Source organism: Macaca mulatta, chromosome 5 (genome assembly GCF_049350105.2).
Source record: "Macaca mulatta isolate MMU2019108-1 chromosome 5, T2T-MMU8v2.0, whole genome shotgun sequence".
NCBI lineage: Eukaryota > Metazoa > Chordata > Mammalia > Primates > Cercopithecidae > Macaca > Macaca mulatta.
Window position 1 is genome coordinate 15,578,238 of NC_133410.1, and position 21,369 is coordinate 15,599,606.

The 21,369-nt window shown below is 40.6% G+C and overlaps 1 protein-coding gene across 39 annotated transcripts in view; it reads right to left on the reverse strand.

Moving 5' to 3' along the window:
• Positions 1–2,513: 2,513 nt before the first annotated feature.
• LDB2 (LIM domain binding 2) overlaps positions 2,514–21,369 on the reverse strand; it is a 391,560-nt gene continuing 372,704 nt past the window's right edge. For 4 of the 39 annotated variants that reach the window (NM_001265886.1, XM_078001886.1, XM_078001905.1 and 1 more), the window contains 3 exon segments: positions 2,514–3,848; positions 9,528–9,679; positions 12,994–13,117. In NM_001265886.1, the coding sequence (NP_001252815.1) occupies positions 3,618–3,848; positions 9,528–9,679; positions 12,994–13,117 (507 nt within the window). In that variant the 3' untranslated portion in view covers positions 2,514–3,617. 39 annotated transcript variants of the gene reach the window in all.

Consider the following 21,369-nt stretch of genomic DNA (forward strand, 5'->3'; position numbering starts at 1 on the left):
TGGTTAAGCTCCTACCCAATAGCTAGCATAGTGAGGGCACCATCTACAATGTCCAGCCTAGTCAAGGCTCTGATGACCTCCCCCCCAGCTGGCATCTGACACTGTAAGGTGTAAATCACCTGGCAAAGAGCAGTGAACTCTCAGAAGGGTAACTGATAATAATCAAGTGTTCTCTTGAGTTAATAAGTTCTGGATTGTTATACTATGCAACAACAAATAACTGGAATAGGTGTTAGATAAATTGTTCTATGCATCATCTGTAATGATTGTGCAACAGTTTGAATGTGTCCCCCAAATTTCATGTATTGAAAACTGAACTCCCAAGTTTATGTGTTGATGGTATCTTGAGGTGGGGACATTGGGAGGTAATTAGTGTTAAATAAGGTCATCAGGGTGGAGTCCCTATGTTGAAACTGGTGGCTTTATAAGAAGAGAAAAAGTGATCTGAGCTGGCAAGCTTTTGCCCTCTTGCCATGTGATGCCCTCCACCATGTCACAATGCAGGAAGAAGCCCCTCACCAAATGCTTGTACCATGCAATTGGACTTCCCAGCCTCCAGAACTGTGAGCTAAATAAACTTATTTTATTTACAAATAACTCATTCTGTGGTATTCTGATATAACAGAAAACAGACTGATATTGTATATGTAAATGACTTTAATGAATTGATAAAAGAAAACCTAAAATGGTGAGGTGAGGATGAGGGATGCACTGAAAGTTATCTTAAAAGCACACAAGTGGGAAAGCAATAAAGTATCTGTTTCCCTATGTTTTCATTAGTTCTGTTGCTATTACAGCACATATATTTTAAAAAGTGAGAATGTTCTAGGAAGGCAATGTAATATTCTAGGAAAAAAACAAAACAAAACCAGGCTTTGTAGTAAAGAAAGATCCAGATTAAAATCCCAACTGTGACATTCCTGATATAGGAGACCAGGGACAACTTACTTAATGGAGTAAGCAAATTTGTGCCTACATAGATGTCCTTTATGAAGCCAGAACACCCGTCCCAAGATAGTGTCACTGTTGCATCTAGTTGGTTTCTTCTCTGTAGAATGCCCCTTGGTTAATGAAGCCATCTTGCTCTGAAGGTCACAAATCCCTCATACACCTGGGGATGGTTCCCAATCAATGAAGTGTTGATATTGATACAGGTGCGGAAAGGCTGGACTGTAGCACAAGCAGGGATAACTCTTCAGTGAGGTCTACAAAGCCCTCACCTTGTGGATCAGGCCCAGGAAGCTGACTGTGGAGGCCCATAGCTTTCCTTAGTTCTTTCTCCTTCCCTATCCTGCTTCTCCCACTCTCATGTATATATATATATATTTTCCTGTAGAGCATTCCCTTAATAAACCTCATGTCCCTGAATCCCAGCTTTAGGCTCTGCTTCTAGAGATCTCAACCTAAGACGCTTAACCTTTCTTTAGCTTCCCCCTTTCAAATCCCCTTCCCAGAATTCACGGAGATGATAAATTGAAATTGCCTGGCACTTAATAAACACTCAATAAATAATACCAGATTTCCTCTCTCATCTTTATCATTAGCACAAAGTGAAAAATATGAATAATGTTCTTTAAACATAAAAGATACTCCAGTGAATTTTCCTTACTCTGTCTAGAAAAATAGGCAAGTGAGACATTGATTTTCAAAATGGTAATAATCATGCTCATGCTATGGAGTTATCACGAGGATTAATTGAAATAATGAGCCTTAAGTAGAGTGCAGAGCAAGCACTCAGTGACTGGAAGCTACTGCCTTTCTACTTGACTACAACCTCCAAGAACACCATTCAGTCTATCTTTTCATGTTGTATCCTTGGCTAGCACAGGGCTCAGCATAGAGAAGGCATTTCTGTGTTTGCTCAAGTAGCTGCAGTAAGCAAGGAAAGAAACAATGCTTTATAAAAGATGGCACAGGTTGTAGGACAGTTCTTCTGTGGCCTCAAACTGACCCAATTCTCTCCTTTTTCTTGCTCTTTGTTCTCAAGAATAACTGTAGCATGAGCTGGGAATGAAACATCCTGAGATAAGGGGTGACTGGCTGAAATAGCCTGAGCTCTGGTCCCAACCCATCCCCTCATAGAAACAGGATGCCCTTCAGTGCTTTAGTCCAGCGTGTCACATGACCTCAGGGTATAAAACCCAGGTCCGGCTGCTTTCCAGGGTCCCTCAGCTGTGGTGCAAATGGGGCCTTGCACCACAGCTGAGACTCCGTCTGCCGTGGGCAGCTTTTCTGAGCCTTGGGGACTATGTCCCATGATTCCTAGGCTTCTGTTGTTTCTTGCTGCCTGTCTGTAAGTAATAAACCTGCTCCGTGTAATTTGTTGCACATGAGTGTCTTCTGGCTCACTGGACTCAGACGAATTGGTAGCCAGCGCACAGTGAACTTACTTCACACAGGTTTTATGGTTCCACTTCATTTGGAGTCTGGACCATGAATCTAAGCTCAATACTTCTCATAATTGTGAGCAGATTGCTACACACGTACTCACACAAATAGCCAGATTCACTTGCTTTGGTCATTAACACAGTTTATTATTGGCACACTTATCAGTAAAGCATACATAAAATACAGCTGTTTTTAACACACGGAGCCACTGTGTCTTTACATGTGTGGGGGAACATATTAATATGCAAATGGAAAAATTAGTTCTCTTATAAAGTTTCACATAAATACACTGGAGTTGCCCAAAAACGAAAAGTCCCCATAAAAGAACCAGGTGAGAGCTTTACAAAATATCATACAAGAAATATACTATAAAAAGAAAGGATGGTCAACTCAGGTACAATTTAAAAACACACAAAAGTTTCAGGTTTATTAAACTTCCCACAAAACCAATGGATTACATGGCTTGAAAATATTTGGATCAACAGCAACTTTACAAATGCATAAATTCTTAAGGGTCCAATTGTCTTTCTTTACTTAAAAATCTGCCCTGGTGTCTTCGATGAAAAAAATGACATTTCTTGTTTCAGCACTTGGGCTAAATTGAGTCGACTCAAGACTTAAGAACCAATTGACATCAGCTCGACCATAAATTACCTTGCTGGGCCCTCTTAGCTGTTGCCCAATGAAAGAAAACATAAAGAAAAAAAAATAAAGGTACGTTTAAATTACTTTCCAAAGCTGATTTTTTTGTCTTTTCTTTTTTTACTGAAACAAGAAACTCTCAGATGCAAGTCAAAAAGCAGAAAATATTTTACAATATTAAAAAGTCATCTGTAGTTAGGTTCGGCATATTAATGAGATCCTGAGCACTGAGCATTTATGGACAATATGGCCTTCGTTTGATGCATAAAAAGGAAATTCAACACAAACACGTTGTTAAAACTGTGCCAGAAGATGCGCTAGAGTTTTCTCTCGTTTTAATTACAATCAGTGCCAGTATCTGTATTACCTGTGAAGGCCTCCAAGGAAGGGTCATGGAAGCTTATTTGGAATAATCCTCTCAATTAGAAAAAAAGAAAGAAGAAAGAAAATCAGATCATTGTGGTTTCGAAATAGATATTTGCATGGAAAAGTTTTTATCTCTTCTGTTTCCTCTCCTGTAAGTAAAGATCTGCAATCGTAATGATCACCCACGGGCCTATTGACAGTGGATTCTGGTGCGGATAATCTTATTGGGAAGCCTGGGGTGGGGGGTTTTCTGATTTGGTCTCTTGAGTGGCGGGAGGTTTACTGTTCCACGGGCTGTTGTTCCCCAGCGCGGGTGAATTGTTGAAGTCCTCCTCGTCGTCCATGCCGTTGGCCGCATCATATTGCGTGTTTTCTAATCTAGTGATTAGCCTTTCGTCCTCGTCCCCAAACTCACCTCCCATCAGAGTTGGCTCTCCTACCACCATCACATCCTGTGAACAGCAGCTGACATTATTACAGGGAAACCTTGGGAGAGAGAAGCTCAGCTTAAAATAACAGTGGGAGGAGTCGGGGAATCTAGGACAGACACACTCGTGTACTGTACAACGGGGTCAAGTCTCAATGTCGGGGGCCGAGACGCATATTTGATTTCTACAGGAAATAAACATCGCCTCCTGATGTGTAACAACCACGCGAGTTTATGTCCTTAGTGCGCAGCCTGACACTGGAGAACGAGCAATGCTAGCAATCTGCAGAAATAAAAAAATGTATTTTTCAAAATTAAAAAAATCCATGCTTTCAACTTGCCGACATTGGGGACTTTTGAGAGGACTGTGGAACCTTCTGCTGGGTGCTTCTCAATACCTCAAAAAATCTTCCACTTTTATTTAGGGCCTGTGAGTGGCTTTGGAAACTAGCAGTGACCAGAGACACACATAAGGTGCAATTCTGCAATATTCACATAACTCATTCCAAACGGTATTTTCTCTGTCCCAGGGATGATATACATTTTAATTGAAGACAGAATCTCTCTTTTCTCTACTCAGCCAGGCCCTTTTATGCAGCCAATATCCTTGACATTCTGCTACTTAATTATGGTAATTAATTTAGGTAAAGTTTTCGATAAAAACAATGTTCACACTGATTTGACAATTTGCATAGCTAATTAAGTCATTAGCAAAAACCTGCTGATTGCCAACAAGCCCTGAATTTACCATCTGTTATTTCATGGTGCCTGTCACCTATCACCACACAGGCAACCCTGCCACCCATCTGGGCAGTAAAGAGAACCAGTCTGTCCAGCTGGTGCCATAAAAGGAAGATGAAGAACGCTAATTATAATTACATTGATGAAGCTGGTAGTCATCAGAGATGGAAGCGTGTAAGAAGAATCCATCTAATCACTCTTTTAAGTACAAATTGTCCTTCCATGCAAATAAGTAAGCCACCTACTGTAGCTGGGAGCATGGGGAGGCCACAGCTGGAGAGGCCCAGGGATGGGGAAGAAGAATGCACACATGGGGCAGAGCTCCAGCTTCTTTGCTCAAAGGGGACTATATGGGGTTGATGAATGACCTTGGCATGGGACAGGACATCTGTCAGGTGGATTCTTCTGGGCAGGCTCTGAGCAATACTCCACTCAAAAGTGCAGTAACTTCAGGAAAGTGACCAACTGTGATCAGCCTCCACTGAGGCCAGAGAAAGTAGGGCTAGCCAGATGCTTTCGGAGATGAGAGGGTGGGGTTTCCAGTAGAAAGGCTAATTCAATAAAATGTTTCAACAACTGTGCAAAAATTCTTTTTACTAGAGCTTTGCCCAGAGAAGGTTTTCCTGGGGCAGTAGAATGGAATACTGCCTACCGTCGGGAGAAGGGCCAGTGGGATCTCTAAATCCCTTCTAGAATTTTCAAAGTGCCCATTGAACAAATCCCTTAGTTATCCCCTAGTCTTTTACAATGGAAAACCTTGTTTTATCTATTTCTGCTCCCCACCATTCTTGAGTTAGAGGAGATAATTAATAGGTTTCCAAACTATGTTTTCTGACTAATCATTCTTGTGAATAGATAAAAATGATTTTAAAAAGAAATGTCCCAAATGGAGTAAGTGACTAAAATGTGAGCTTGGTAAACCCAGCAATAAAAATGCCAGGGGATATTCAGCTCTGTGCTTCCAAGATTTATTTATTTATTACGCAATGAAGAACCAGAAATGACAGTGACATGGAAGGAGACTCATGAAGACTGTTAAGGTGAGATACAAAGTAGATACTGTCCTGACTGGCAGAAAGGATGACAGGATTTTAGATGGAATATGGCCACCGCAGAGACGTGAATGGTATTTGGTTAGCTGGGCAGCTGCAATGTTACCTGCTGGGGGGTGTTCAGGATAAAAGAGTGCCACTGAGTTATAGGCAATTAGGAGATGACACTTAACGATCAAGAACAAAGGGAGATGGAAAAATAGGGCTAGGTTGTACAGAGCATGACACGAGGGTTAATCTCATTTCATGACTTGTGTCCAGCACACTTGAAGGGCTTGGAAAACACATGCATAAGGCATTGCAGGGCAGGAGAAGGATGTTAGAACCAACCACATGGGTCTGCATTAGTATTGTGACTCCAAAGTCATCGAGAGAGGATGGGAGAGTATGAGGAAGCATAATTTGAAAGAGGAGGAGGAAAATAAAAAGCAGCCAACTTAAGCATGATATTAAAAGAAAAGCTCCCAACACTCCAAATGCATTCATTGAATTAGAAAACAACAGTCATTCAAGGAAAGTACTATGAACATAATGGTTTGAATCATTTCCAATGGAGCTGACAGGCTTGTAATCTGTTTGTTGAATCTTTGTTCTAGGAGCAACTGGAAAAGACGTCTAGGCATAGGTGTTTTTAAATGTACTAAATTTCAAAGGGATGTCACACATGGTTTACTAAGTATATAAAAAATCCCTAGCTAGATATGTAGTTGTGTGTGTGTGTGTGTGTGTGTGTGTGTGTGTATGTGTGTGTATGTGCGTGTATGTGCGTGTGTGTACATAATTGACAAATGGCAAGTTAAGGGCTTCATATGCACATAGACAGTTAAGGCCACATAAATTTATGTGCACATTTCTATTGGTTCTTCTAAGCCTCTAGACTAGGATAGTGATTATCTGCTCTGGTAGTCTGGATTTGTCATTCTCACACAAAATAAATAAAGCATGATGTGCATTCTAGGCTGCCTCTACTTAGGGGTTGTTAGCAACATTTCTCCCCATTTTGTTAAAAATCCCCCCAACATTGGCAGTGAGAGTACATTTCCTTCCCATCTCTATCCTGTGTGTCCACGAGAGGCAACAGCAAGCCATCTGAGAGAGGTCCATACGCCCTCAGATCCCCACAAGGCCAACTTCTGCTCCTCGCTGGAAGCCCAGAGGCGCCACCAGCTCTCACCCACTTCACATCTTCTCACTAATCCCCCGTGCAAAGACCACCAACCTCTGAGGAGGACTGGAAGTGACTCCTTTCAGGGCCCCTCAATGCTTCTCCTTAAATTGGCCAGAAGGGGTCACTGCTGTTGAATGACACAGGTCTCCATCCCTCCCAGGGTTGAGGCTGCAGTTCGGGATCGCTCCTAGCCCCTGCTCATGGAGTGAGAAGCAGAATCCAAGGATTAAACCCTAGCCCTCGCCAGACACACACATCGCTGCCGCAGCAGCTACACAGACCACATCTGTGGTCATAGTGGCACATGCCTTTGGACCAGACAGTGGATGCCTGCAGGTAGCATCTCTAGTTAACCAGTAGAATAGTGTTGATAACTCAGTAGACAGGGTTAAAAGATGTGGTCACCACAAGTCATCCAACGCTTATCATTTAATGTCTATTCAACTCCAGGACATATATGAATTTGTACGTTTTCCTAATCTAGTTGTCCTTTCTGTCTCTCTGTGACATCTGACAATTTTACTTTATTAAAACATCTTTAACTGCATGGTGTGGAGATAGTGTTGAAATTCAACTCTCACTTCCTAACGGTGCCTTGCTTTTAATCACACAAAATCCAAAGGGTCTCAACATGTTAAAAACCCTCTGGATACAGGCAACCTCCAGTAAAATACAGTTGTTGATTTGGAAGACAGGAGCATAACAGAGTACAGAAGCTATATCCTTTTTCAAATGAAATTGAAATGATTCTGACTAGTCCATATGTGCCAAAATATATGACACGTAAGCTGCTACTCTCAACTTCTACAACCATGTCAGATATCACTAATGGATGGCCCACCAAACCCAGACTACACCTTAGAATCCTCCTCAATACCATACTCTGAGGGCTGGCAGGAGAGAGAAAATGTCCTTGCCATCCCTAGATTAGACGGTGAGCTCTTTGATGACAGGGCTTTGTTGTTGTTGTTTTTCACCTTGGTATTGCTGCTACCTGGCACAGTGTGGGCACATAGTAGGTGCTCAGAAAACATCTGTTAAACTGATTGGGATTCTTGCAGCTACAGTGCCTTTAAGTAGCTATGTCACCATTCCAGAATCCTCTGAGATGCACTTTTTTCCTATTTGCTAGAGGAAACTAACGAATGTTACTGCCTTTAACTCCAGGATTGGATAAATAAATGGGCTCCTGTGTATACTTTTTCAGCTGATTTATCTAAATCAGGCCATTTTCTCTATTCAAAATTTCACCAGGAGTGGGTATAACTTGATACTTCTTTAATAAAGAGACTCGGGTTTTCCTCTTTTAGCTTTTCCCCCTGAGCTTCAGAGGTAATAGGTGTAAAGCCTAGCTCACAAAGTGGAGGACCACCTGGAGACTGTTTTCATTATTTGAAGACTGCAATTTGTAACTTTGTAAAATGTAACATGGTACCTTCCATTTTAGGCTGGTCATTCTCCCCATGCCCCCTTCTTTCTAATGCAATGGGAATGAAAAGTATACCCCCTGTCTGTGGGAGACAGGAGAAGAGAAACAATAGCCCAAGGAATCCTCAGGGTACTGATGGGGTTGGTTTTGGCCAAAGAGAACTGACCAATGGAAAGTAGGTACAAGTGGGTGGGGGCAGATTTGAAATACACACTTGGAAGTAAGTGAGGAATCCCTGTGCAAAGGTCCACTCCCACATGGAAGCGATGGAACAGGATCAGAACAATAAGGGTAAGGATGAGAGCAAGAAGGGTGAGGGGGAAAAACGTGGGAAAGACGGAAAAGGTAAAATTGTACTAGTTGAGGGATGTAACAAGAAATAGGGCATCTTTGGAAAACAGAGTATCTAAAAGGTATCCACGAAGCACTGAGAAAATCTCAGGATTTGAATGATGGCCAAACACCTGGTGACAGGCTGGTATGACAGGGACAGCAGAGAAGGAACAGAAGCAGTTTAAAGGAGCTAAGGACTTAAAGGAGATAGTCTAATAAGGGGCTGGGGAGTTAGGAGATGGGAGGGATTTAGGCAGAAGGGACAGAATTCACGAAGAATGAATAAGAGATGAAGAGAGTTCCTGTGCAGTTTTCACTATATGGGACTACCCTCAGCTGTCAGCTTTGTAATTCAAAGAAGTCCCCTTCCTAATGGCCTTTGTCAAGATCAAGAAATGAAAGAAAGGGGCCAAGGGTTCGAGAGAGTTGAGACCAAACCAGAGGCTGATCTTCCCCCTTAACTAATGAAAAGGGCTAAGAGAGAGCTTCACTGAGCTGCATTTTTAGTGGCTGCCGGTTAATTACCTGAGTCTTAAAATAAGAGAGGACGCCCATGTTGGGGAAGGCCCAGTCGAATTACAATATGGGACTGAGCCGCTGGGAGCTAGTTTCCAGTGGAGCACAGGGTCTCCAATGATGGTGCTGAGAGGCCCTAATATGCCACCAGGCATGCTGCTAAGTGATATTTTAATTAAACCTTAAGTGACATATCTCCTGTCTGTGACTCTGATGGCTTTTTAATTCAGGTCCCATTGCAGCACGACTCTTAATATTCCTTTCTAATTCCCAGTTTGCAGGGGAAGGTTTCCATGGCAGAGTTCCTCCCTCCCATCCCAACCTCTGTCCCTGTCTTTCCTCCCTCCCCCACCTCCAATCTGCCCAGGATTTTTTTTTTTTCAGTGAAAAGAAACTTTAATTTGGGCCCTCTAAGTAGGAAGCAGGCGGTTAGGATTTCGGGCCTAAGAGGAAAGCGAGACTTACAGGTACCTGACTGGACAGACTCAGGTTTGCGGCTGTGGTCTTCTTCTTGCTGCCAGTGCTGTTTGCATTGTTCCCAGCGCTACTGTTGGAAGTGCTGCTGGTGGAATTTTTCCTTTTTCTCCGTTTGGTTGTTGGTTGCCTTGTGGGTTCTGCTGCAATATGGAAAAGGGAAGAGGGATCAGTTCTAGGGCAAAAGCAACAAGGCAATCGTCAGTATGGTTCCCCTAAGGAAGCTGTCTTTGTAAACTTAAGAGTAGAATATTTAAACCATTTTCCATTTCTTATAGCTTTAGAAAGAATAAAAGGAGGAAATTGTAGATGTATTTTTAGCACAAAATATGTGTCACTCTTTTCTTTGTATGTAGATCAAATAATTTTTATTTAATTGTTCTAATGATATATATTTAATTTTGTAAAAATATTTTTTAGGGGTATACCTACAAGTACCACTTTCTTAATTGGATTTAAAATATTTTGCCATTAGAAAATTTGGGGAACTTTTTTCCTCTGGTGTATCTTCTCTTTAAAACAAAGAGAGGACTCCTGGGATCCCTAGGGTACCTCCAAGGTAAGAGTGAAGTAGGAACTTTAGATAGCCAAATTCGTGAGCAAGTGTGCAACAGCAGCATCTACTGGTAAAATGTTATATTGCAGCCCACCTCTATTACACCTTTATAGAATTCTCAAGTAAAGTCAGTTCCATCAGCTGTGGATGTGGAGCTTAGGGATTCCCAAGTTCAGAAGGAATACCCATGGTTTGGGCCCTGCTGTCTAATGAATGCTATTCCAAAATTGCAAGAAAAAAATATGTCTGAGTATATGGTATAGCCAGTATATTACTGAGGGGAAACTAGACCTCTTAAAGAAAGGCCTATTCAAAAATAGAGAAAAATATTTTGGACTTGAAGGATGGGGCAACATTTTAATGGAAATATAGAGACCCAAGGTAAAGTGTGGTAAGATAAATATTCTTTATTTATTTGTTTGTTACTTATAAGGTATAGAACATTATGCAATGCCTGTCACTATTCTTAATGTTTCCAATGCACTATTTTATATTTAAAAAATCCTATTATTTAGGAACTATTATTTTAATCTTTGTTTCATAAATGAGAAAGTTTCAGAAGCCTTCTCCTGCCAGTTACTGAATAAGTTGGAAATGGCAAGTAAGAGCATCCTTTTTGCTAACTCTATTTTAGACCTGACTGTGATGGAGAGAAGGCAACTCAGGGCCACACTGGAACCAAATAAGAGGGCCTTGTAAAATTTTCTTAAAACACCTATGCTGGCTGGGTGCCATGGCTCATGCTTATAATCCTAGCATTTTGGGAGGACGAGGCTAGTGAATTGTTTGAGCCCAGGAATTCGAGACCAACTTGGGCAACATGGTGAAACCCCATCTGCACAAAATACATACAAATTAGCCAGGTGTGATAATAGGCACCAGGGATCCCAGATACTCTTGAGGCTGAGGTGTGAGAATCACCTGAGCCTGGAAGTTGAGGCTGCAATAAGCTATGATTGTGCCACTGCAGTCCAGCCTGGGTGACAGAGCAAGACCGTGTCTCAAAAACAAAGCAAAGCAAGACAAAATAAAACAAAAACAAACAAAAAAACCCACCTATGCCACTTCTGATGGACAATGGGAAGGATCTTCTTCTAAGGCTCATTTCAAAGACCACTTAGTCCAAAGAGTATCCCTGACTTCTGACTTTTGACTTTTCTACTTATCTACTATTTTTTTTGTCATTCGTAAATATTTTGTCTTTTATGCTTAAAGATTTTCATCAAATGGTCTATCATTTTCCTCCATCGAGTTCTGGGTGCTTGTTCTGAAGGATGAGAGGAACAGGATATAGAACTGTTCCAGGTCATGGAGTTGAATAAAGGGTTGAGGAGGACATTCTAAAGTCCAGCAGATACTCAGGCCCACTGCTGATAAGCATCTTCTTTCTTTGACCTTAAGAGTATAAATTTGGTACTTTTAAAATTTGTAATTTGACATGACACTGGGGCAAATGTACCTAAAATGCAAACCCTGGACTATTCCCATTAACAGTAGGTGGCTGTGGTAGTAAAGTAATGGACTTTGGAGACATAAAAACCTTTTTGTGACACAGTCCTCCTTCATTTGTTAGCCATGAGACTGGCTGTGTCAAATTACTACCCTAAGTCTCAGAGCGCACTATATAAAATGGAGATAATATATTTAAAGTTATGGTAAGGATTCAATATTTTTGCATGTTTTATTCAGTGTTGTAACTCCCAGTGGCTAGAACCATGTCTGGACCCTAGTAAAACTCAATAAATAATTATTGAATGAATGAAGGAATTAATGAATGATATATTAATTATGTACGCCTATGTTAGAAAATATAGGTGCTCAAAGCATTTGCTGAGTGGATTGCTTTTTTTCTGTAAAGCCTTATTAGCATTAAAAGAAAAAATAAAGCCAATTTAAGCACATTTAATATATTTGGAAAATAATATTCCAAAAGTCTAAAATTCCCATAAGATGGGGATGTAACTATTCCACATAAAATAACACTTATTTTCTCAGCTTTCTAAATATGTACTTGATTAAATTTGCTATATTCATTTTATGTAAAACCCCTGGCCAATTACCAGCCGAAGGTGACCATTATATTTTGTGATTCAGAAAGCTATGTGCCTCGTGTTAATAATTACTCTTTATAAAAATAATTTTTAGCGAAGGGATACGTTTTGCTTTTATGATCAATGAGGCTCAACACACGCCTGGGAGTGAAAGTGTATTAGATAAGAAGACAATTAATGATGACTTGAAGCGGTAATTTCAGAACCCCAGCAGGAGACTGTAGTATCTAAACTGCATTCTAGGGAAGTGAGGGAAATGGAATGGCTTATGTATTCTCTTCATGATCAGAACTTTTGATACAATATATCTTTAAAAATAGAGCAAACTTCGTTTTTCCTTCATTCCTTTCCTCCTTTCTTCCTTAATTCCTTTGTTCTTTCTTCCTTCCTTCTTTCTATCCCTTTTTTCTCCTTTCCTTCCTCCTTATCTTCCCTTTCTTTGTTCTTTTTCATAATTTCTACCATTCTTAAAAAAACAAAAAACCTAAAACATTAGGCTGTGAAAAGCCAGCAATCTGGCTCAGTGGAAGAACCACTAGCTTGGGAGACAGGGACCCCTGGCTCTGATCTCAACTTTGCCAATGACCTTCTTGATCACCTTGAACACGTCATTTTACCTCTCTGAGTTGCAGGTCCTAATCTGGTAAGCAACGAGACTGTAGATAATTCTTAAGGATGTTCGCATGTCACAAATTCATTGTCTCTATGTCCATAACCATGGTCAGAATATCCCTAATAAGCTACTTGTCCTGTTACATTAATGATCACCTTCCTCCTTTTCACATCACTTCATCCCTGGAAGACACCTCTGAAAACGAATTAAGAGAAAGAGCGAAGAATGAGGGTGTACCTGGCGGAGCCACCATCCGCTGCCACTTCTGAAACAAGCAGGTCTTCAGGCAGTCTCGGGGACTGAGGTTGTAAGTTTTATGTCTCGACATCAGTTCCTGCATTGGCTCCAGTATTACACACAACTGCAAGAAGTTCAAAGACATTGGCATTTCACTACTTTATAATACTAATTACAATAGATAATGTTAACAGCTGGAATCAAGTAGACAGCCTTGAGGATACTTTTATTTCCCTGGTTTTGATTTTCTTTATATAAATGTTAGGAAAAATAAATATTACAAAAACTTGACTATATCTACTTAATTATCATTTATAATATGATATTACAGCTGAATGTGATTCACACAGATACACACATAGACACACACACACACACACACATACACACACACACACACACACTCCTGTACAGACAATGGGGTGGATATATGTAGCTCTATTCTGAATTCAAATAACTCTCTCTGGTTGAAAACACAAAACAAAACAAAAACGAACAAACAAACAAAAAACCCTCTTCTTTCAGCATGCTTCGATTTCTACTCTGGTTTCTGTTCTTGTTTGTATAAGCACACGCTGTGAGTTACAATGCTAGTTTATGCAGATTGGTAGTGAAATTCATCTTTTAAACTGGAGAACAGAGTGGAAACTCCAGGCACTTTTTGATCTTAACTCTTAGAAAGGTGGATGGTGAATGCTATTTTATTTTTATTCATGTACTCATCTGTATTTTATACATGACGATACTGTAAATAACATATGTCAACATTCAATGTGGGAGGATTTTTTTTGTGGTTCTGCATACAGCCACCTTGTTCCTTCCTTTGGTTAGATTTTTTTCAGCCTTACTTTGGTCTAAGACGTCTGATGACAAAGATTAATGAGGAAAACAAGAAGATAAAACCATTTAGGATTGCCTTGGACTTTTCCGATTTCCTTCTCAACTGGAAGCTTATCAGAATACCACTGCATTGACAGTACTATACCTATGAGGACAGAGACCACAATTTGGAATTGTACATTGATCACTATTGCAATTACAATGATATAAATATTGGCCATGCACCTTCTTCTGCGAAAAAGCATCACCTTATTATGAAAGACAGATGTGCAGTCTTCAGCATCATCAGTCTACCTTCCTTTTTAGCCTCTCTTCTTATGCCATCCCTCATCTTGAACATGTCTCTAGAGGCCACTCTGCTTTTGGTCCTCTGAGCTCTCTCTACCTGAAATTCTTCTCTCCCCTCCTCTTGGAGAATACTCACTCATCCTTGAAGACATAGTTACTTCTTCTGTTAAGCCTTCCTCCCAGATGTGCACCTGTTCCCACACAGGCTGAGCTGGGTGCCTCTCTCCAGTTCTCCACAGCACCCAGCTCCTTCTGCTGTATGGACTCACTCATTCATGCTATGAAACCATCTGCTTCTAAGTCTGCCTTTACCACTAGGCCATGAATGCTTCGAAGGCTGAGACTCCTTTTATCTCTGTGTTCCTAGTTTAACTCAAATGAGTAGATGCATTTAAAGAGTGATTCTTAGAAAATCTGGAGGATCTTCCTATGCCGACGTTTCTCGAAGTGTGGTCTAAGAAACATTTCCATCAGAATCAAATGGGCTGACTGTTAAAAGTTCAGATTTCGGGGCTATGCCACTTCTGTTTCATTGGGCCTTGAGGTGGGGTTCCAAATCTACATACTCCTGTTGGGGCTCAGAAAATGATACCCCCAAATGAAGGCCTCTGTATAAAGCAAAGTTTGTCTTCTACTTTCTCCTGCCCTACTGTCTCCTGCCCCTTATTCTCCCCCACAGCAAGCCATATAAACTAGAATGCCTCTTCCCCAAGGAAGATCGTAGAAACCAGAACCTATCCCTGCTAAAGGTAGACATAAAATCTAAACATATTATTCTAACTTCCCTCTGCCTTTCTGTGTAAGAGCTGACCATAAAGAAATTCTGTGATCCGCTTTGGAAGTAGGTCATAAGACCCCCATTCCAGCAAGGATCCTGTCCCATACCCAGGAGGAAGGAGTGCTGAGCAGAGAGACAAAGAAGAATCTGAACAGACAGGCTTTGCTGGGTTTCCCTACTCAGTTATTCCCATTAGAGAGTACTATACCTGCATTGAGAGTACTATACCTGAGTACTATACCTATACATTGAGAGTAATATACTGTGACCATTAGGTCATACTCTTTTTGTCCAATCACAGTCCATCGCAATTGTGCATTCCTCATGTAGCCTAAACATAAAAATGAATCATTTTTCCTGTATCTTTGGGTCTTCATTCTGAAGTCTCCTGTGTCATGTAAAACTTTGCTTCAATAAATATGTTACACTTTTCTCTTGTTAATTTGTCTTTTGTTATAGGAGTGACCCTTACAATAGGTAAGAAAAGGAATCACATTTTTGTATCCCTATGCCCTCACATAATTCTGACAAACACAACTAGAATTTGTGGTCCACTAACCTATATATCCAGGGCTTTCAAATAGATAATAGAGACAGCAAGACATGCACAAACCCCAGTGGTGTCCAGTTCTAAGTCCATTCTCTTCTCACTTCTTCCCATTTTCTCAAGTTCTCTTCCTTCCTTCTTAAGTCTAAGGATGATAATTATCTTTACCTAGAAAGATTCTTCAGTTGTTTGTACCTATTACTGACCTAAGCTTGCTTAAACCACTTGCCCCATTTAAGGGTCAGCTGCACTTTTCTTACATTTGCAATTTCTCTGGAAGACAATAAGATTTCAAAGCCTGAACAACACAAGGAATATGCACATCAAAGGGACCAAGACACCAACCCTACTAAACCAGGCTGTAAAGTAATGAGACCTGGGTTAGTAATGTTGGGTCTTCAGTCTTGCTTACTTTGATGTCCTTTTTGAAGTCTAGAGTGTTAATATGGAAAAACCTGTGAAAAAGGCAAGGTTACTATACAGCTAACTCCATATTCCAACATCATGAAGACTCTATGTGTGCATTCCTCTGTTAAGAATTCCTTGCTGATCTCACTACAGGGTATATCCTCAAATGAAAACAAATCCTTCTACCAAAAGGACACCTTCACTCATGTTCATTGCAGTACCACTCACAATAGCGACAACATGGAATCAAGCCCATCAGTGGTGGACTGGATAAAGAAAACGTGGTACACACTCACCATAGAATACTACACAGTCACGAAAAAGAACAAAATCATGTTCTCTGTAGCAACATGGATGCAGCTGGAGTCCATTATCCTAAGTGACTTAACACAAAAACAGAAAACCAAATACTGCATATTCTCACTTGTAAGAGAGAGCTAAACATTGGGTACATATGGGCACAAAGATGGGAACAATGACACTGGGCACTCCAAAAGCAGGAGGGAACGTTGAAAAGCTACCTATCAGGTAGTAAGTTCACTATCTGAGTGACAGTATCAATAGAAGCCCAAACCTCAGTATCACGTAACATGCCCGTGTAACAAACCTGCTCATGTACCTCCTGAATCTAAAATAAAAATTGTAAAAAGGATGCTTTGCTACAAATCAAAGTGTAAGTTACAGACTACTTCATTGCCTTTCCAAGCCATTAATGCTCACCAGACCAAAAGGAGTGAAAGATTCCACAATTTTCTATGCAAGTAGATTTAAGAGTGGGTCATCCCTCAAAGAAGTACCACTGCTAGATCCACACAGGTTCAGAAGATATTTGCTTCTATTATTAAGCAAGAATGGTAAGAAAAACTTCAGAGAAATCCTAAAGACTGGGAAACATTTTACAGTATATTTTTTAGTATTTAAAACAGTTAAAAATGTTTTCAGCATTTTCAAATTATTTACATTTGGTTCATTTACCACTCATTGTAAATGAGCTTACACTGGAGATAAAAATACATGGATGGAGTGGAACAAACATGGATCTACAAGCTAAGAAGTCTAGGTATGGATTTTGACTGTCACTAGGTATGCATCCTCGGGTAAGTTATTTAAAAACACTGGGTTTCAGTTTTACCTGCAAAACAATACCCATCTTATATACTGTTGTGAGAATTTGAGTTAATATGTCTAATGCATGACTATTTAATAATCTGTAGATATTATGATTATATATTAGCAAGCATGCATAGGTTGCAATACAAACTACATTTCTATTACTTTACATCAACAAACATTTACTGAGCTTCCTCCCAAGTATCAAGCATTCTGCTTGGTGCTGGGGACACAAAAATGAGAATAACACAATCTCTGCCCTTAGAGGTAATCCTTAAAATTGCTTTAAGTATATTAAGAAAACTATCCTGCCTTAGGAAATCACATTCTTCCAAAGCAAGTATTTTTCATTGTACGACAAGGTAGATGGTGGTGGTGACCCGTTTGGACCTAGAAAGGACTATTAGCATTGGGCATGCTATGAAATGGGAGGGTTACACTTATTGTGGGGACTCTTGAGCTCACTGTCTTTTCCTTTTTTGCAGTGACTTTCCTCTCTGGGCTTTCAGCAACATTTCTTTTTCAGGTGCTAATCCTCAAAATTTATCCCTTTCCCTTTAATGTAAAAATATCTTTCCATCGCTGTAACCCACCCCAAAGGAGCCTGCATCTCTGAATGCTAATCAAGAATCCCCAGTCATTTTTCTTCCAGTGGAGAGTCTGGGGCTGGAGAGGCAGCCCTCCCCTTATTCATGTATGCAAATGAGGTTTCTTCTCTGCTGCAAGCATGCAATGGCTTTGCTGGGCTGTGTGCTGTAGGTGGCAGAACTAACTCAGATAAGAGCCTGTCTTCTTTGGCAGTAAGCCAGCGCATCTTGGCAACAGCACAGGCCTGGGGCATTATGAAATGAAATCAGGAAGCAGGTTTGGGGAGTGGGTTCCCTTAGTCGCTAGTCAAATCTTTTGGGAGCTGCCGTTCCTACTCTCCCTGAGGTCTGAGACCCTCATGAGAATCCGGTGAAGGCTATGCAGCCTGTCTTTCAAATTTTGTACAAAATTTCTGGTGGTTGTTGAATCCTCTATAGCCCCTTCCATTGACTCTAGGAAGAGTCCCCTGTTTGTAATAAGTATGAGCCAGGTTACAAGATATATGCCTTTTCCTCATTACCCCACTCCATATTCACACATAAAAAAAATCACCAGGCAAATGCACATTGTGGAACTGAGCATAATAACACATGGTCCTTTGATGATGAAAAAATTAATCTGCACAGCCAGGACAGCTACAAAGTGCCCACTGGACTTTTCCCCTTTGCCTAAAAAGAGAGGCCACAGACAACATGTTTGAGACATCTGCAGCAGTCTGCATGCAGGCTTGCACTTTTGTTTGGTCTCTTCCTGGGGTAGGACCGGAGTGAAGAATACCATGAGGAATCCCAGGACACTGTGGAAAGGGAAGGGATCAGCAAGGCCCGTGATCACTCTTTGAATATAAAACCCATAAACATGGGGTCCCTGTCAAGTCCAGATAAGATCCCTAAGAAAGCCATTGTTCATCCTGGCAAAGTTCCAAGGACATCTTTTTGCAGATTTAGTGAATGTTTTAGGCTGAGCTTGCTCCCCTATGCTTCTGACCTCTTTTTTTCTGAGATTCTGACCCCAAGACTGACCCTTTGGTATGAAATTTTGTAATCACAACAGGAACTTGATGAATGAGTGGATGGATGGATGGATGGATGGATGGATGGATGGATGGATGGATAATAGATAGCTTGGCCAGATTTATAGCAAGGAGTCATTTGTTAATGGCAGACAAATCGGGCATGGTCCTGTGTACTCTGAAGTGATGAATTTGTTCATTTGATAAATAAATGATTGTCTCCTGCATGGAAAATGCTTTGCACAATGCATATGTATGTCCTGGTCAGGCAGGAAGCTCTTAGCTCAGTCCCAGGATTCCTGCCTTTTCATATTAACAGAGGGCCTAACAAATGTAGACAGTGCAGTGTTTTGCTCTTGTTTTGCTTTTCATTTGACAGCTCTCCTGGAGAAATTCGATTCTTTTCACTACACACTCATACCCATTCTTTTGGGGCATCTCATTGCCTGAATCTCAGGAACAGGTGGTGCTTGTCAGATTTGGCTGTGAACTACAAAGCAGTATTTGATTATCTCCCAATGTAGGCTCTGTCTACCATCAACATTTTAATTCCGTCTTTTTTGTGTGACATCCTATGGCCTTGAACCTTCTACTCTTTGTATGTAGGTCTCTGCAGAGTTGCTAGGTGAACGTGTTGCTCGGACCTTTGCTTGTGTTGTTTTTCTTGCTTAAAAGGCCTTCTCTCCTCTTTCCCAGTCGTCTTAACTAGGATTTGGCAAACTATGACCTGTGGACTAAATATCCATGCTTACTTACTGTCGATAGCTGCTTTTGTGCTACAGCAAAACTCATAACTGGACAGCCTACACGTTAAAAAATACTCATTATCTTGTCCTTCACAGAAAGTTTGTTGACGCTTGAACTAAATCAGTACTATTCCAAGGAGGTGGCTGCAAATGACTTGTTACATCTTCATAATAGGATAAAGAGCTTGAGGCTGAGCATGTTCAATTCACTGCTTCCTTTATTGTGAAAGTTTTGCATTAAAAAGGTATCAGATCAACTAAACTATATGCCCAGTGACATAGCTGAGTTATATTCTGGAGACAGCTCCTTTACTTGTTGAGAACCACTCACCCACACTAAGTCACACTATCTGAACCATTTAAGGTCCTCCAAGGTCCAGCTCAAATCCCACCTCTGTCTCCAACCATCCTATCCTGCAAGGGACTCTTTTGCTTCTATAGCACTTATCGTGAATCTTTGCACATTCCAGTGTTTATATTTGCATTAGAAATTTTCCTTTCTTGTAGCCTTGTTCACCTCTTATATACGGCAAGCTAGGTTTTACTTTTCTTTTCATTTAACATGGCATTAGGTATACTCAAATATTTGTTGACTCATAACTTAATAATATCTACAGAATGCCTAGTCTATGTCTATCCCTGGAGTATGCACCTTATATTATTATATCATTAACCCTCACTCCCACCTTTTGGCCCACTTTTACAGGTGAGAAAACTCATACTCAAACCCATTAAATCATCCAGAACAGTGATAAAGAATGTGGTTCCTACAGTGTATCCAAGGCAATACAGCTATTTGAAGGGCAGAGAAGAGGTTCAGTCAAGTATCTCTGACTTCAACCCTGTACTATTAACTCCTAAGTGCTATGTTGTCTACCTCTCTGAATATCAGTGGCTTAAATGACTTCTAAGATACCAAGTTCAAAGCCTCTCACTGTTTTTGAGTTTCTCTTTGCAAATGGTGTTGATCCACAGAGCTAATACATGAAACTTGGGGATTTGAACCCAGATGAATCTGGTTCCAAAACCTACACAGAGAGGTAGGTGATGCAAAAGGGTGTAGGTTTTAGAAGCAGATTCATCTGGGTTCAAATCCTCCAGTCTGCCATTGTCTAGCTATGTGTTCTTTGCCAAGAATTTTAGCCTCTCTGAATCTCAGTTTCCTCATCTAGAAAATGGGGATAATACTACTTATCTCTGACAGTTTGAAACAAAGTAAGTAAGCCCTTAATACAAAAGCCTGGAACTAGGTCAGCACTCAAAAGATGAACACTGTTGTGATGAGAAGTGCTGTGGCCTTAAAGGCCAGCCCCACTGAGCCAGGAGCTCAATGTGTTATGGGACTGAGAAGCTTCTTTGGGAAGTCAGTCATGTGGTCTCTGCAAGTCTTAGGGTCACTAGATACAATGAATGCCCCAAAGAGTAGTAATCAGGTCAATGGTACATGGCATTTTAGTAGCTAACGTCTCTGATAATAACCTATATTTAGAATTCAGTGATAAATACCAAATGTTCAATTCCACAAGCCAGGTTTTTTCGCCCTCCCCTCCCCACCGCCCCACCACCAGTAATTTACTCCTCTGGCTAAATCTGTACTAGAAAGACCTCAGATGATGCGGGTCGTGGGGGGAGATTAAGAAACAAACTCTTATCTAAGAGTGAAGGAGTCTCTCCTAATTAGGAAACACATAATGAAAAGATAATACATGGAATCAAAAAGAAAAAAAAAAAAAAGCAAATAATCCCCACCAAGAAGCAGATAAGAATGAATAACAGGCATCCACATGACTAAACTCACTCTGCTCTGAAGAAGAAAAACAAGGGATAGAGGAAACACTTTCCCTTAGAAGCGATGCAATTCCAAAATATCAGATTATGATTCAGGTTTATTTCCTGATAGGATTAAAGATAGATTGGTTGTCAAATTCAAAACATCCTCCTTTTTATCTGAAGATTCAACCGGGGGATGTGTTGCCTTTTCTCAGTTTGTTTGCAAATTGATTACTCATGAAAGTTATCGCATCCAACCCTGAAGACAGGGAGTCCCTCTGTTCTCAGG